Below are 18,463 nucleotides of genomic sequence, written 5' to 3'. Positions count from 1 at the left end.
TTTTTATAGGCGCGGTGCTGAAGGATTAAGGTAACACGCTGGCTAAGTGACAAGATTCACTGACGTCTGGCCGTGTGAAAGGTAATCCACTGCCATGCTCAAGTGTATAGCTACGAAAAATGGCTAGTTTGAAGCTCAGCTGGCCAAAAGGGCCACTGAAGTCTCTCCTCGCCGAAACAGAAAAATTCGCTTAGCTTTGTCTAAACGGGTCCGCCATGACGGGAACGTTCTGGAAGCTATGGTGCCTGTTTGTGTGCATTTCGGCTTTTAGCAGTAGCTTTACCAGAACTTTGCCTAAAGAGCTAATTTAAATTGTCAAACTATCGGAACAGCAACGCGAACACACGAGTATGGCATTTAAGGGGTCCCCTGTTGCGGACGTTAGCTAGGTTTGTTTTACTCGCGTGTGACTCAACGTGCGCGGCCATCCCCGCGCCGGAAAAAAAAACGTTTGCAACTGTAAAACTATTGGGGCTAGGAGGTTCAAATTTGTTACAAATGTTCTCTAGAACTTTATGAAAGCCGGATGCGAAAAGATTAGGACATACGGGGCCGATTTCCTGACAAAAATTCAAGTATGCGCAGCGCCGAGTAAACGCGTCCGCCATGACAACATGGTTCTCAAAGTTCATGAAGGAACAGTGCTCTTAGGCAACGCGGGGACAAAGCGCGTTGGGCACGTTAGGTACTTCAGCTGCCAGTGGGTACCAAAATCATGCATTCCTCCGTCTAATGACGACGATGTTAGAACGCGGAGCTTGCTCTTGCTGGATTGTTTGGTTGGCCTATCCCTCACTGCGAGTATGTGCTACTCTAGAGGTACGCACCACGGTTCTAGAATGCCCACAGCAAATCTCGGATGTGCACTATCCGTAGGCCTAACGTTTGTGTTAAAGCTGTAAGACGCGAACCGGCGCCTGCTGCTTGGCGTTCAGTGAGTAATATTTTGAGTGGGTGCCGGTTTCAGGGGTTAAACCTCAATATGAGACTTTAGGCATAACTTCCTAAAACTAAAGATGGGAATTTTAAGGCTAACGACTTGTGGCTAACAGCCTTACGGTACCGCAGAGCAGCGCCATTCTTGTCGTGATGGGTTCTTTGGTTGTCGTCGTAGTTTTTTCAAACCCCTTAAACCGTGTTGAAATGGGGAAACCGGAAAGACGCCGGCTTTTTAACGCCAGGAGCCAAGGTTCAAGTCCGTCCACGGGAAGCGTTTTTACATAGCCCGAGATGGTTAATCATCATCGAGAGAGAAAGTTGACTTTCCTGCTGTACGTATTGGCATACAACGGATCAGGGAGGACACTAAAACTTCGCTTTATTAATGGAGCTGCAGCTACGCAAGATTCACTGAACACGGTAGCATGAATAGGAATCTCAGGTATATATGCTTGGGTTCCGTCCTACGTGGCCATTTCTCACCTTGTTTCTGTGGCGTTTCGCATTTGTGGTAGTGGTGGTTTAACTGGTTTATTGAGTGGAGAGGTTGGAAGCGGATCTGCCCGGCTACTCCATTTCACCAATACAGGGTCATAGACCCAGCTATACTACTCTACTGTGCACCACACTTTCCTGAGTACTAAAAGTTGTCTGTAAAATGTCCTCCTGGGTTGGTGGTCACTGAATCACGACAAAAATCTAATATGTCACCTAATACTTTGTCACTATTCCTGTTGAGGTAAAAAACACATTCAGGGAACGAACAACCTTATTCTGAAGCCCCGCATCAGGCCATGGTCCTAGTAAAGATTCTAAACACACCACACGACGGTTCTCTAATGGGAGTTGTGTAAAAGTTCACGCCTTTGCCGTGAGTATAATGGGCAGTGTAGCATCATGTGGGAAACTTCCTCGGGCGCTCCGCATGCGCAGGATACTGAGGTTGCACAGTGAATTCGGTACAGAAACGACTTTGTATAAGCCACCCCGAGTCGAAAACGGTGAAGCAGAGTTTCTACATTTCGTGACAGCTCCACATTCACACGGAACTGTAAGGCTGGGTCTATTGCGTACAGCAATGACCGCTTCGTGTCTTCATCAAACCACGCCTCTGCAGACCGTTGCTCACTTAGTTACCGTATGATGATCCTTTTATCATCAGCGAGGAGAGGAACGGTGAACTCCTCGCCGTCGTCGTGCCCCTGTTTGGCGAGTCTGTCGGCTGTCTCGTTGCCTTTTAGGCCACTGTGGCTGGGTACCCATTGGAAGTCTACGACATGCCCTTTATCACGGGCTGCTTGAAGATGTTCGGCAATCGTAAGGGTCATTATTCGATACCCGTTTCTGGCCTGAACATTTGATAGGAGCAGAAGTGCTGGCTTAGAGTCTGAGCAGACAACCCACCTAGCACTTTGCTGCCTTGTGGCAATACACGTGACAGCCTCCACAATGGCTCAGATTTCAGCAGTTGCCGAGGATGTTTTGTGTGACAATTGGAGCATCTGCTGCACACCTAATGCAGGCACTGCGAACGCACAAGCGGAGCTACGTGTATTGCAAGATCCATCCGTGTACACATGTAGCTTGTCCGCGTGCGCGTTATACATATGCATCAACACTAACTGGACCAACGCCGGTAAAGAAACATTTGTAGTTTCCCAACACATATCTCCCGATATCACTACTTCAGAAAATTGACCGGCCAGTACTTCGACCGATGTCAATGCTCTTTGCACAAGTAAACCACGCCAAGCTCCACGTACGTCCCTTGGCCCGTAAAGTTTCCTAAATTAACAATAAATGAACCAGAAACAAGATAACAAAGAATAACCAAGAGGAGGTTCTCTGAACTTCCCTAAATTAAATTGCTGTAGTTTTTTTTCACTTTTAGGCATGGAAATGAGCTTTCGGTGAAAAAACGTGGCAGTGCAACAATTAAAGGGGTATCCCGGCTAAAATTAAAGTTTTGTACTTCGTGTCCGTTTATCGCGAATGCAGAAACGTTGTCGCGGATTCGTGTTCGGCGAATGGCATTGTTGACCTGCCATGATTTGGATTGCCTTTCAGGAAAAAGAGGAGCTTATTGCAGAGTGGAAACCTGAGCCTCTGGTTCCGGCCACTCCTCCCAGTGATTATGCGCTGAAACCAAGAATAATCACCAGGTAAGCAACGTCCATCACTGCCTGAATTCTTCGTCTGGTTTCTGCATCGCACCAACTTGGGAGAAAAAAACGCTTCACCTGAACGTCAGCAGCTGTACCTGTTTTGTTTTTATACAGTGTGATCAAAGGTAACTCGGCGGGTTTTTTTAATTAGGTGCTGATATCTACGTGAAGACCCCGTGCACATTAAAGTTATGCTCCAAGGGGGACATAGAATGAGGTGGTAATTATTGATGTGGATGGCAAATTTAATTAAAATTTACTAATCAACTTTTTACTGCCTGCGGTAAGCAGGCATATTTGTATTGAGTTGTTAGGCGGAATCGTATTTATACACTGTTTCGTTTGGTAGAATTCTTCTAGCCCATCCGTACTGCGAGATATTGAAGTGGAAAGTTTAACTGCTATTCTCAAGGTTACGCATGCAGGGTCGCAAGAACATTTTGTGACGTGCCTTGTGTGCACGGTTTTTAGCTTGACAACGGTGTGGAGGCATAGGCAAAAGTGATAACTTGCACCCTTGCAGTCTTCGCACGCGTAATCGCAAACTTCAGTGCTCGGTACCGCTATTGTTCCGTAATTTCACCAGGCGAGAGTGAAATAGGGCAAGTTATCATTTTTCCTTATGCATCCTCCTTGTTGTCAAACTAAACAAAACATGTCATGAAAGGGAGGAACTGTGCGCCGCTTCTCGCGGCCCTGCATGCGTAATCTTAGGAACAGGGATTAAACCTTTGAGTTCAATATCTCGCAATATAGACGCGCTAGAAGAATTCTACCAAATGAAACTCTGTAGAAAGACGATTGTGCCTAACTTTTCAGTACAAACATGCCTGCTTACTGCAACCACTTAAAAGCTAATTAGTAAATTTTAATTAATGACGTCACCGACATCTATAATTACCGCTTCATTCTGTGCCCCACCGGGGCGCGTAACCTTAGTTTAGAGGCAGTCTTTATGTAAATCTAAGCACGTATTTAAAAAAAACCTGTGGACTTAACTTTGATAACTCTGTATATTGTTGTACTATAGTTACAAAATGATTTCGCGTTAAATCTGGCGCTACGTTTTTCTTTCGGCAACTAACATTTGAAGTGAGGTATCGAAAAGGGCAGCATTTATCACTACTATTTTATCTGTGGCGTCACAACTGGATACAAAGAAGGAATACGACTTTTCAGGATCTTCATTGATCGGAGCCTTTGATTTAGACTAATGCAGTTTTAAACGTCCACTTCTTTAAATGCAAAATCATTAGGTTACCATGTTGGTGAAAAACATGGCGTGCACTTCCGAAGGGGCGTACACAACAAGGCCGTCGTATGGAACACACAATAGGGGACTGCTGAAAGAATTAAAATATTGTGACGGGGCAATCCCTGTTCAAGCCAAACATGTGGTGGGTGCTGCGCCGCTGAGGGAAGAGCACAAGAAGGACGACGCTTGGCCCCGGACTCACGCTGCTGCTTAACGCAGCGCTTCCCATCTTATTTTGACTTATAAATAGCTGAAAATATACGTGTTTTGCCACGTAACAATATGTAAATGAATGCTTGCAATGACCCAACCTTTTGAAGGAACCTCCTATGAAAAACGTAACTAACTCACTTAACACGAATTTGGACGAATTTTTCGCTCGGTGTGGTTCTCCAGAACGAGGGCCCCACAGAATGCAAGAGGTGTACGCAACCCCTAAGCCACAACAGCTCGGTGAATTTAGCTTACTTCAGGAAGACTCACTTGTTAACATTTTTATGGCACTTGCTACTTCATTACCCACGGGCGTAAAAACCACCGTGCATCAATACAAGAACTTTTACAAGTACATAGAAATGTTCACAACGGGATAGTTTGCTTATTTTAGAAATGCGTCACTTGTATACCGAAATAAAGGACTAATACTGTCGCTTGCTAGACAGCTAGAGCCATCTAGCGAAAGACCGATAAACCAAAATGTGTTTTTTGTTCACTTTTTCTTTCAGTAAAGAAGTGATATATTTTTAAAACTAGCAAAGTGCGCTGTTGAGAACATTTCTATCCAATTGCAAAACTTTTCGTATCTATATACGATGATTTTTAGGCTCGTGCGTACTGAATTAATAAGTCCCATTAGAATGTGACCACGTGAGTCCCCCTTAAGGTGGACCTAGGTAAAGCGCTTTGGCCGTCGGCTTAGAAACGAATATTCGAGACGTTTGCTCAGTACTAAAGGAGAAATTTCACCATGATGATTGCACAAGTAGCAGTTTTACTGAGCAGCGCAGCACGATTTCGCTAAGCACGTATATGTAAGCCTAACAAGGTTGACTGGCCAAGCACCACAATACAAAAAAACTAAAACCGAAGAAAGGACAATGTAGCAGGAAAAAAACCTGGAGATGTAATTTGTGTCAAAGACAAACAAGCAAAAGCGAAGAAGGAGGCGGAAATAAAATATATCAGTAAAGACGTTTTCGACAAGCGTCCCTGGACTTTCGCCTTCCTTTCACCTTCACCTCGTGATAGCTATACCGCGCGCATCGTAGAGTAATGCCCTCGAACAGGCTGCGTGTGAGTTAGCCGGAATGAAATTATGAAAAGAAAAAAAGAAATCGCGACTTTGTGCCTTATCTCAACCGAGCTTCTTAGTAAGTGTACTACAGAGGATACTACACGTGGGGTTCCATGTCGCCGTGGGGGGTTATGGGAAGACCACAGCTTCTAATTGGGCTTGGCATGACAATTGGATTATTAAGCGGTTTTTTGTATTTGCTTTCTTTACTATGCTTTAGCACGTCTGCGAGCTACGAAGTAGCCGTGAGCCGTGGCAACTGCGTGTTCGGTGAAAGAGCAGGCAGTGCGTGATCGTACCTAACGTGATCGTACCTAACGCCGAAGTAGAAGGAGCGTATCACTGAGCGGGTAAAATGCCGCTGCGAAAGCTGCACCTGACGAAAAAAAGTCAAACGTACTTCGGCGAAGACAAAAATACGAGTTATAAGGGTGCCTGTATCTGTCAAATCTTGTCTTTCTCCACGGATACTTAAAGCGATGGTTTCTTTTTTCTTCAAGCATGAACGAAATCGCTCACAACAAGTTTTGTTAAACTGTAGCTAACGGTCGGTTCACCGGTTAACCACGAAGGCGACGTTTACGTAGGCACGTTTACGTTTAGGAACATTTCCAAGCTCATCAAACAACTTATTATTTGAAATAATGCCAAAATAATAAAATAAGAGTCCCTAGTGAGTTTCCCCCCCCAATTTTAACATTGTTGTTCACTACCAGCTTGGCCTGCAGAATAGTAGACACAACCGTTCCGGCAAAAATACGCTTTACTTCCTTTTTCCTTAGCTTTTGAACAGCCTGTTTTATGTTACAGTTATATGATAACACACCACTCTGCTTTTTTTTATGCGCTCTGTTCGAATATACGGCCGGTAAAACATTTCAATCCAAGCCAATGACGAAACTTAGGCGAGCGCATGCTATAAGGACGGCCCTGTGACGGCAGAGATGGCCTTGATATGAGCCGCATAGGCCTTACCGACAGATTCCACTCTAGAGTATATAGGAACAAACTGTGTTATCTCCAACACGCGCCCAGCAAAACTTGCTGTTGCTGCTCCTTTCATGCACAACCTCATCAAAATAATGCGCTGTCATTTCCGACGTGTGACAAGCCAAGCAGTTGCTTTCAATCAGCTTATTTGACAGCGCTGGCTTATGATGCGCACGGGAGCGCCGTCATGTGGTATTTTTAATATTTCGCGGGGTTTCTTTATTAGTCAGAAGACATGAGTACGCAATTAGTGCGTCGCTGAAAATACCGCAGTTAGATTCCGCTTGCGGGTGCCTACAAATTCCTCATTGACACTTCAATTATTAGGTCAGTACTTTTACAGTTAGATTAGTAATTATAAATAATTATTTAATTAGGTATCACTAACTAAAAAAATCACTGGCCGATACTCCAGCGTACTGGAAACATTATGTGGTAGGTTTTGTACGATTAACGCCATTGCTTTTTTTTTTTGTATTCTGGGAGCATGATAGCTGGGGCACCCTGTATAAGCCGACCTTGGTTCGGAACTGATGTACGCGCTGACTCTCAGCAAATTTTGAGGTGATTTTTTAGTCGTCGTCGACGTAATCCTCGTCTCATGTAGTCCCGGTACTAAAATTATTAGTGGCTTAGCTCGGCTATGCCAGGGTATACGTAGCGTGAGCTAAGGTTCAGCTGGTTATTCTTAAGTTTCCTGATTGTCTAGGATTACCTGAATATCATGCTTACTGCTGCTAAAACGATTTCCAATACAATCCAATACAATCCAGTACAGTCCAGTCAATGCTCTTCGCGCATGCGCAGCACGGCTCTCCAGGAGCCACGCAAAACAGCTACCGGCGCAGCGCCAGACTTGGCTACTAGTAACCGTGGCGCACAGCTTGGCATGCGCCGGCGCCAGTGCGTCTGCCGCGGGTATGACGTAACTCCTATGGAATGTGCAGACCGGCGATTGTGCAAACCCAATTCTCTACACGCCCGTACTCCAATTGTATTGGATTTGCAATCCAAAACAACACAATCCAATTTAATCCAATCCAATCCAATACAAATCCAAGCTTAGCCAAGCCACTCCAATTCAATCCAGTCCAAATAATATCTAATCCAACCCAAATCCAATCCAATGCTCCTTGCGCTTGCGCAGCACGGCCCTTCAAGGTCCACGCGAAACTTCTCAACCCCGGCTACTGTAGACTAGGCTACAAAACACCGGGACACTCGTTTACACCTCGCTCTAGAGCGCTTCGTAACGCATACTAAAAAACACCGGGACAGTCGTTTACCCCTTGCGCTAGAGAGTTTCGTACTTCAAAGACAAGAGACTTTTGCAGCAAAGCTGTATACCTCTACCCCCCAGCGGTTCCTTCTCCGTTGGCAAAAACGCCAAGGCGCCAAGAATACTTATACACTGCACACTTCGCCCCTTCCCAGGTTTTACGTTACTGGAGATGGCCCGGGATTTTTTTTTCTTCATTCCGCACTTCCACAAGCGCTGATTCTTTCATAGACTTTAATGCCAGTATTTCTGCGCGCTTAAAAACAGGGTTTAAATCGACATATTTCAGTGTGTCGTAGCAAAAAACATACCGGTTTAGTTGCGGTTCGGGTTCAGTTGAATTCATTTCGTTCCGATTCAGTTCCGGTTCGACTGATTCCCAGACCCGGTTCGCGAACTGGTTCGGAAGCTTGGACCGGTTCCCGAACCCCTTCAGTGAGATAAATTAATATTGAACTGCGAAACAATATATTCTGAAGTTTGAAGCGACCATAAAAACTGAATACAATCCTGGTGCATTCAAGGTACTGCTTTTTTCCAATAAAAGTTGATGAATTTTTAGAACATCAGTGAGAAATTAGGCCAGATAATTGAAAAAATACATGAAGTAGTGACTATTCAGTGCTGGTGTTGTCCTAGGGTATACTTAACACCTGTAGGGTGATAACCATAGGCACAGGTTAAGTGCCAGGCACATCTAGAAGAAGCAAAACAGACAGGAAAGAGTCGGTTTTCCTTCCTCCAGTTGTACCTGGCGCTTAACCTGTTCCCATGATGAAGTACCAACTAGCTCGCATCGACACATTATTTCGATAACCATAGGCGCCGACTACGGCGAGGGAGGGGGTCTCAAGTGCGCGAGCCCCCTCGGGGTTTTCAACCCGGGAAATCCCGGAGGGGGCTCGCGCTCCAGAACGGGAACTAGGCTGGGCCGATGCCATAGGGACGTGTGCAAGGCCATCCACTCCTTCATTTAGGAGACAGCTCGTCTGCAGTGTTAAAAACATTCCGATTAGGCTGACTTTTACTATATATTTCCTATTCTTCTCTCTATGGTTTTTTTCTCGTGTTTTCTCTCTCTCTCTCTCATTAACCTAGACCAAATTCTTTCTTCTGCTCCATTATTTTGCCTCGCTTGATTGATTGTAATGAAAATATAACTCTTCTTGGCCAAACCCCTAAGTGGGTATGCGCCATTTTTCGGGCCACCACCACCACAAAGCATCACTGAAAAAACAAAACAGCAGAAAAAGCATGAAGTGTCAGCGCTGGGCAGATTGAATAACGCGGGACCGGCCTAGCTTCTGCATGTGTCATTCACTTATCTAGTGCCACTTCCTATCCAAGCGAAATAAGTAGTCCCTGCAATGTCATTCTCCCCGGCTATAGGCTCAGGAAAACTCCAGGACGTGGCCTGTGTGGTCGGGGGATAACGTCTTGGAAAAGCAGAACACGCGTGCCATACGCTAACAGCTTTCCCTACTATATCTGTTATCATTATTAGGATTCGTTAAAAAAGCGAAGTTGTCCGCTCTACACATCCCAGAAAAATGTGGGCCACTTCCACTAAGGTCACAAATAACGACGGGCGAAGCATGCAGTGCATAAGTGTATTCAAAGATTGCAAGTCTCTCTCTTTCCACGCGGAACGCGCTGATTCTGCGCCGAGGAAGCGCCGGTGGGAGTCAATAGATCCTGGGTAGCCTTCAAAGATAACCTGCAAACCTAATATTGACCAGAAACACATGGTGGGGGGGGGGGGGGGTAGCATTGTTTACAGGCGCCTTATCATATATAATGCGGTGTCGATGCTGAGCGCTCGGCGTCTTAGGCTTTGGCACTGTTTCCCAGGGTGAGGAAACCGTTGGGGGGTAGGCGTATGCAGTTTTGCTGTAAAAGTGTCGTGTCTTTGAAGCAGGAAGCATTCTAGTGGGAGGCCGTGTAAAAACGAATGTCCCGGTGTGTTCTTATAATACGCGTTTTTGCCCACGGAGATGAAACGTTCATGGACGAGGTGTTGGAAAACTAGTGTCCCAGTGCTTTAGTACCGTGACCACATGAGGCGCTGCGGACAGGAGACGCCGACAGCCCGAATCCGTAAGGCGCTTCGCCCCTAAAATGGTTTATTATACCATGCCCCACGGCGCTTATTGCATTCGCCGCGAGGACACGTTTCGAATATGTTAAAGCTTGGACGGAGGGCTGTCTTGACCAAAATCTACCTTTTCCTGTTTCGCTTATTCGATGGCTGAATGCACCAAACAAGAGCATGTTATTTGTGTGGAACTTGGCACGGATTAATTTAAAACGAAGCGCTGGGCCCGTGGAAACACACTTGTGAATTATAATTTTCGGGTTTAGCTCCCAGAAGCTAGTGCTGTTGTACGAGGCCCACCGTATATTGAAGGCCGGCAGAACAATTTAGACCACCTGGGGATCTTTACGTGCACGCATGACAGCTTGCGTTTCTCATTTACATCAGAAAACGACAGCCGGATGGGGTGATCTAACCGGTATCCTTGTGGTCAGTAGCCAATGGCTCACCAACTGAGCAGCGTTTGACCTCACACTTCTCGAGTATTTACACTCTCCAGGTGTCCGACCTTTGCAATTAAAAGAATGAAATGCAACAAGTATGCAAATCTCCAGGGTTGGCCTTCGCCTTTGCCCAGTGCAGCAGTCTACCGGCTCGATCGTCATTATACACAGTCGCGGCCAGGGACGCGACAAAGTGGATGCTTCATATCACCTGCAGGGTGCCTAGAGTGTGACATTTTCTTTGCGCAGCCTTACAGTCTGCTTGCGCTACCAGCGGTGGCATACTCCTGCAACATTGGTGCGCATACCTTAACTTTTGCCCTTGCGAGGAGGACGGGAGCGCTGATAATGTTTTAATTGGTCTGTCGGGGAAAGATCGTGAGAAGTTGTAAAGTGGATGGTGCCTGAAAAACAAAAACTCCGAATAGCGTTGACTTGTGGATAACCGAGCCGTTTCGTGGTAAACCGGGAACCGTTAGTTCTTTTTCGGCTCAAGTTCGGTTCCGCTTCCGGTTCGGGTTCAGCGTGCTCTAAAATTAAGGTTCGGGTTCGGGTTCAGTTCCGGCAAAAATACCGGTTCGTTTCCGGTTTTTCGTTTTGTTCGGTTCCGATTCGACACCCTGAAATATTCCTAATCGGTACCCCGAGGTATACTATAACATGTTTACAATTTGACGGTGATATAATGCCGCAAGGTTTCGTTTTCTGTACAATTTGTGCACCGCAGCAAGGTGGGTAAACAGGTGGTGGTGGACGGACGCTCCTGCCTCAACCTGGCCAGCCAGAACTACTTGGGCATGGCTGAGCTCGAAAGTGCCGAGAAGGCAGCTATCGGAGGCCTCCGACGATACGGTGTCGGATCCTGCGGCCCTCCCCAATTCTTCGGCACTATTGGTGAGTGGATCACCACAATATTGGGCATCGGGACAACCCGCGATCGTTCAGCTAATAAAAGAGCCATCCAATTAGTCAGTCCTTAATCTTAAAGCGACACAAGCATGACAGTGGGGGGACTGCTAACTTGATGTCCATATCGACTACGACTTTGTCGTTGTAGAGTTACTTTTGTTAGTTTGGTAATGCTTTGTGATTTTGGTTATTTTTTAAGGACGTTTGTGCGTGAGCAACAAATTTCGCTTAAGACTAGTTCATAACCCACAAAAAAATATTTGTATTTGTGCCAATTCAGATGAGGTATTAAATGCCTTGAACCGAGCCAAACCTATTTTATGTTTCCGTGCATGCTTGCAGGGATACATTTATCAAACAACGAACTTAAGTGGTATTGTTAGAACTCGCGATCAAAATTAAAACCCACCAAGTCCGCAGCGGAAACACCACCATTCTGCCGCAACTCGCTTGCAAATTCAGAAATCAAATAATTACCGCACTATTCATAACCTTAACGAAGTAAAACGCAGTATAGGAGGAGCAACAGTCACTCATCATTGTTTGCAGAATCCGCATCAACTACAATCTGCAAAGAAAGGCAGAAACGCAGCTGAATAAACACAGACCAACGGTGTGATGCGGACAAGAAAACTGCAGTAGGCACGAAGGACATGTACGGCGCGCCCACAAAGAAGTTATATGGGCCCACAACAAACCTTGCGAAGAAAACACACATGGTCTCGAATCCTAAAGTAATCCGCTGCGGTGGCCCAGTGGCTAATGCATTGCGCTGCTGGGCTCGATTCCCGGCCGCGGCGGCCGCATTTCTGATGAAGGCGAAAAGCAAAAACGCCCGTGAGTGCGAGGTTTCAGCGCACGTTAAAGATCCCCAGGGGGTAGAAATCAATCCTGAGCGCTCCACTCCGGCGCACATCATCGCCTGCGTTCCGTCGGCGCGTTAAACCCCACAATCAATCAATCAACCCTAAAGTAACCTCGGTAGTAACTTATGTCTAATTACCACGTAGGGAAATGGCCAAAGGTGGATAAAAACTGTGTGCTCAGTGCACTAGTAAATTGTGGTGCGTGCTTTCCAGGAAGCATGGCTAACTCTTGTGACAAAATAAAACAGTAGGTGCTGGCTGCAACAACAGCACGACAGAGACGCGCACCTCCACTACCCGGCTCTTCCAGGGGAATGCCTATTGTTAACTAAACAAGCTGACAGGTTGCACCGCGAATTTACACCGACTTAAAGAATACAAAACCATCATTAGTTCCGAAAATTAGAGCAGCTTACCCTAGTGGCACAGGGCTGAAGAAACAGTAGAGCCCTGCATCGACCTAGGTTCTTCCGGTTTTGCTATGTTTTGCTATGTTTTGCCAGGCTTTGCTAAGTTTTCTTGGGTTTTGCCATGTTCTTCCTTTACTGGAATAAGGAATGAGGGGTGAGACCAGGTTTAGCCGTATTTTAAAGGCGGTACGGGTGGGGTCCCACACTTTCAGCGGATGGCAGGAAGGAAGAAGCTAGGAAGTCCCTGAGCTCGCCTGTTTGTCCTACCTTGCACTACGGCAAGCTACGCCAATTTTTTGCGTTTTGATAGTTCAAGAAAGACGATCACCTTACAAATGGTATACTAAGGGGTGTCGCCTATGACCGTTGTGCTCAGACTTGAGCGATCGAGCAAGAGAGGTTCGCTGTGATGATATACTATCTGGCGTGGTGCATCCTTTACAGGCGAGAAGTTTCTTTCTTGGTATTTTTTGCTAACTGCAGTGGGCCAATCTCAAGATTAAACAGCCTCGCACTAAAAGGATGCTTACAGATCAGCTAAGAGGTTTTTTTCCGAAGACATTTCGGGACTTTGAGGAAATTTTTGACTCCCTTGGGCTTCAACTCGGCCTGCCAGATTCAGGACTCACGACTCCATATCCTCTAGGCGCAGTAGTCGCTCAAGAAAACAGCGGGAGCTCTAGTTTTCAAAGCGAAGCGTCGTGCTTGTACTACATCGAAAAGAAATGTCGCCTTGGTGAACGACATGCGCCTGCACTCTCTGGCCGGTAGCACAACAGCTGTTTGTGTTAATAGCAAACGATCCTGAAATTGTTGTCCCGCCGCTTTTTTTCAAAAGCGGTAAGCGCATATATAAGTCATATATAAGATACAAGTCATATATAAGAACTAAAATTTTGTGCGCGAAAAAAAAAATCCACGCTTGCTACAGCGAACAGAAGGTGGATTTTAACAGACTGAGCTTGCAGAAGATGGCCTGGTATTTCTCGGCACAGCACAAACGTAGGTGAATCAACGTTTTGTTCTCGTGAAACTGGCAGCACATAATATTGGTTGCGCCTGTGCGTGCATGTGCGCAGGTGGGTGAATGGGTGGGTGTGGTGTACAATGTGTACACCATTATAATTCTCAAATGCCTAAATCGTACGAGAATGAGAGCACGAGGAAAAGAGGGCGTGCTTCCTACAAGGTGGCAGTTGTGGGCTGCGAGTGTACAGGGAAAGGTCTCTTGCGAGAGCGTGCCGCCTCCACGCTGAAAAATTGTATATTTTTGATGACCAAAATCTATCACTAATTGAATGAAGAATATGCATGTTCTTGTTACTTTGCCAACACGCCAGTGCAGTGTGGGGCAGAGAAAGTATTACGGAAAGCAGCCACAAGGCCACAAGTAGGAACGGCTGCGTAAGTACCAATGTGTCGTGGGGCTTATGCACCAGTTCATGCTTCAGCAAAAATTTAATCGAAAAAAATGAGGTGCAATTGGTTAGACGTAACATCATCATTACAAAACGAAAAAAAATATAAAATCACAGTAGGTGAAACAACAAGCACGGTGCAAGCCGGCACAAGCAAGGTGAAACCCATTGAGGAACACTGCAGTAACAACTGGACTAAAAGACAAAGAAATGGAGCTCTAGTTTTGCAGTTAAAGTAACGAACAGTCCCACATTCATACATTCACAAGCAAGGTGTATTGTATACGCACCTTGGTTTGCGCCATAGTATGCTTGCTTATTCATGGTATGCACAAGCAAACAAACCATGAACAAGCAAGATACCACCACACCAGAGGCGGTACTCGCACCATGAAACGTCCTGGGGACACCAGAGATGTTTTCATTTTGAAATGACCCCCTCCGGACCCAACCCCACAAGCACAGCTCTATATATCCTACTGCGCTTTAACACTGCTAAGACTGAATGGTTCCTATGCCTACTTGCTTTGCTTGACCGTTCCGTCTTGTCTTTATGTGCACTCGGAAGCTTTCTCAAGGAAAGTTCAACTGCGATTTCAATCCTTCAATTCGCCGTCATTCTCAAACTTGAAGTGGCACCTAGGGTGCAGACCCAAGCGAGTGTGTCAGCGTGTGCATGGTTGTCTCTGCAGACGTCCACCTGGCGTTGGAAAGACGAATTGCCGATTTCATGGGCGTGGAAGACACGTGTCTCTACTCGTTCGGTTTCTCCACCATCGCGAGTGCCATCCCTTCCTACGCCAAGCTGGGCGACATCATCTTTGCGTGAGTGGCGTACTATAATAACCGTTATAGTACTGTGCGTGCAATATGCCTTCGGTGGGCGGCTCAAATCCGGGGAATTATAAAGCTTCTCTGGAATATATAATTTCGGTGCAACGTTATAGCAATTTTTCAAACTGTTACTCAGTAATCCCTTAACTTGGCCTTAAACAACTTAAGTTCCCTGCTTGCACTATATAGGTATACTGCCTGTGACACCATTAACACGTGTAAGGGGTCGTGTTTCTGAATTTTTACGGGCGAAGCATCTTCAGGCGGAGGCTTGTTCGGTGTCCGGCGTCCATGATCATACCACAGCACCTTGTAAATTGAAACATCTGTGAACAAAATGTTCACCAAAGGTTAACAAGAACAAAATAGAAGGTTCACAAGAGGTTAGAGAGAGAGAGAGAGAGAGAGAGAGAAAGTAGATAGAGAAATAAAGAGCTCCTGGAGAGCCGTGTTGCGCATGCGCCAGAAGCATTGAATTGGATTGGACTCGATTGAATCTAATTCGATTTTTTTTTAATTTCATTGAATTGGACTAATTGAAATGAATTGAACTGGATTATATTGAATTGGACTAGATTGAAAATCTTTTTAGCAGCAGTAAGAACTCTCACGGGTGATTCTCTGAAAGAGCAATCCCCAGTTCTTCGCCCATTCGTCAGGCTTCACTTCTTAGAGATGCGTGAATTTCAACCATCTCTCCATCTCTCCGAGTTGTTGATCAATTCGCCCTTGCGCTACAAATGGCTAGTATCCTGTTACGCTCAGTTGGTAGAACGACTGCTCCGGTTAAGCGGTAGTCTCTGGTTCCAATCTTGGACCAGGATAAATTTTTTTTCAAGTGCGAAATCTCTGGGAAGCTCTATAGCTTTCCTTTGTAGTAGTACGGCTGCATTGAGGTGGATGCCAAACTTTTTTCGCAGAAACTTACTTCACCTTGGGGATTACCCCTAAATCTGGTCGATTGCTTCTCTACCCCAAATTAAGTCGTAGCCATTATTCACTATCAACTAGAGATTTTTTGCTTTATCGTAGGGAAGAAGTGTCACCATCCAAATATGCGCTGATGCTTCTAGCATCCCTGCCATTGTTTAAATGGAACCATGTGCGGGCCCTGCAACAGATTTTGATTACTGTCTTGCAGAGAGCACATAGCAACCCCATGACATGGGAAGCATGAAATTAGGCTCATTACATCACTAAAATGAGTATAATCTTTATCGCAATGGGTGACTCTTCAACTACGTGCCTTGCTAAGAGTAGAATTACCGAACAGTTACAGTATATTTTGAGGCAGTGCGTTAAGACATAGCGTGCTGTGTAATTACTGCATGCGAAGAGCCCTTCTCATGATACCTGTAGACCCAAATACGTTTATAAGTATTGTCGTTGCGTGAATTGAATAAAAACAGGCAGCCTTAACATGCCGACTGCCTGGTACGTCTGTTTGCCTTACCAATGCGGTCATATCACAGGTGACCCCTGAGCAGTTTACCGTACTTTCTAATTGAACGGGCCACGTTTACCTTTCTGCCATTTCAGGGACGAAGACGTCAACTATTCCATCCAGTCGGGCCTGCTAGCTTCACAGAGCACCGTGTACTACTTTCGTCACAACGACGTTGAAGACTTGGAGCGGCTACTGCTGGCGCAGCAAGACCGCGACTTCATCAATCCCAAGAAGTGAGAACATGAACGGATTAACGAAGAGTCCGCTTTTAATAAAACTTGGGGAATCCGAAGTCAACGTCTTGTGTATCGATTATACACCATCAGGGATCAATGCAAAATTCTATAGGAAAGCCGCGAAGTTTGTCTGAACAGTCAATTCCGAAATTATTGTTTCTCAGTTGGGTAACTAGAAACGTACCTCTCCGCAAAGTTTTGTACAGCTCTGGACCAAACTGCAGAAACTAGTGTTCCTGTACGAATTAGTATTTCAGCTTTTGCTGAGCATGGTGCTTCAGATAAATATTTTCACTAAATATTTCTTTGTGTGAGTCTGTGTGCATTTGTTTCAGTTATTTACTGAGTGCTGGTCTATCAATCCTTTAGCGATTCCATTTCCTGAAATCGCCAATTGCTCAATCTTTTGCGGATGCACGGTGTTAAATTTGTACGTTACGGTCAGATATGTCTGGCGTACAGTTACTGCATACAAGATAGCTGCAATTTCTCGCCGCAGCCCAGTTATACGTCAGAAATTGTTTGCACAGTAAAGGTGTTTCAATATCGCTCGCACAGGGCTCGCGTAACTCGGCGCTTCCTCGTCGTGGAGGGCATCTATGCCAGCCGGGGAGACATCTGCCCACTTCCCAAGCTGGTGAAGCTGCGCAGGAAGTTCAAGCTGCGGCTGTTCATCGACGAGACGTGCTCCTTTGCTGTGCTGGGGCACACAGGCCGGGGCATCAGGGAACACTTTGACGTACCCGTGAGTATTCCGAAGGAATGGCCTCGTCGCGCATCGAGCCGTGATTTCATTCGAAGGCGATGTCGTAGCGCCCACTGTAATTGAGGTTGAGTAACTATGTAAGGTGCATATGTGCAGTCTGTCAAACTTTCTGGGCCGTTCAAAAATTTCGAGGCCACGAATAGTTCGAGGCAAATGTTTACATTTATGTGTGACCGAATTATATTACGGCAGTAAGAAAGGTAATTTCACCGGCATTCTTCCGAGTCTCACTTGAGAGGTGACCTAGTTATTAGAATTATTTTTGAGTGTTAACTTTTGAGGAAGACTATGCACGAAAATCTGGGTGCACTAAAAAATTTCCTTGCAAGCCAGGCAAATATCATATGTGTGATGAAAACACATGGCGCTGAAGACAGTTGTTAAAGGATATACTTTTTTGAATTCTTTTCATTACATGACAAAATAGTAATGCGTTCTTGCGATAACTGTTGACTTAGTTTTCGCAAGACTAATCCCTCCAATCGATTGTTTTACTTGTCTTGCTAAATTCTTTTGCTTTTAATATATTCATAAGCGGTTTTTTTTTTCTTCGAGGACTTAAAGACTCTATCGCATGCTTCCTTTGCGGTTCCTCTATGCAATGTTTAAGTTTTAAGTCGGAATTTAGCTTAAAGTATAAAATTCTAACAAAACATTTTATGCAAGCTCATGATGCGTGTGGCTTGCTGTTTTGTGCGCATAAGCAAGGAAGTAGTTTTATTCACAGTTCATCCTCTCCGTCACATGAGAATTTAATTCAGAAAGGGGTAAAGAAAGGCTTAGAATTTTGACCTAAGGCTTGCAGCCTACAAACCGAAATATACAAGCCATTCCTGAGACGTTTGCGTATTTTCGCCACTTGCAGTGACTAGCCTTATTATTAGATATCTTTTTAGTGTCCTTTGCATAGTCTTAGTCATAATTTATACGGCCTCAGCCACCAAAAATTTAGGTCCATGACTTTATCCTAAGACGTGATCTGGATGCCATCCTAACTGCATACACTTCTCCTGGAAGCCCAATACCAACGCCACCGCAAGCACAAAAGTGTCAGTGGCACTTAGAATACCACAAGTAGTCGTGTAAAACGACCGGTACCACAACACTAGTAATTACA

The 18,463-nt window shown here is 45.4% G+C and overlaps 1 protein-coding gene across 2 annotated transcripts in view; it reads left to right on the top strand.

Annotated features, from left to right (window-relative positions):
- Positions 1-18,463, top strand: part of LOC144162813 (serine palmitoyltransferase 1-like) — a 55,473-nt gene that overhangs the window by 22,500 nt on the left and 14,510 nt on the right. For both annotated transcript variants that reach the window (XR_013320774.1, XM_077693479.1), the window contains exons 3-7: positions 3,007-3,101; positions 11,188-11,354; positions 14,756-14,888; positions 16,437-16,577; positions 17,139-17,325. Coding sequence is in view for 1 of the 2 variants with exons in the window: in XM_077693479.1 (XP_077549605.1) it covers positions 3,007-3,101; positions 11,188-11,354; positions 14,756-14,888; positions 16,437-16,577; positions 17,139-17,325 (723 nt within the window). In the remaining variant the exon portion in view is untranslated. The remainder of the gene's footprint in view (positions 1-3,006; positions 3,102-11,187; positions 11,355-14,755; positions 14,889-16,436; positions 16,578-17,138; positions 17,326-18,463) is intronic.

The sequence above is a fragment of the Haemaphysalis longicornis genome, unplaced genomic scaffold (genome assembly GCF_048455015.1).
Source record: "Haemaphysalis longicornis isolate Haplotype H1 unplaced genomic scaffold, Haemaphysalis longicornis Haplotype H1 scaffold_12, whole genome shotgun sequence".
NCBI lineage: Eukaryota > Metazoa > Arthropoda > Arachnida > Ixodida > Ixodidae > Haemaphysalis > Haemaphysalis longicornis.
This window is presented reverse-complemented; position numbering and strand designations above follow the sequence as displayed.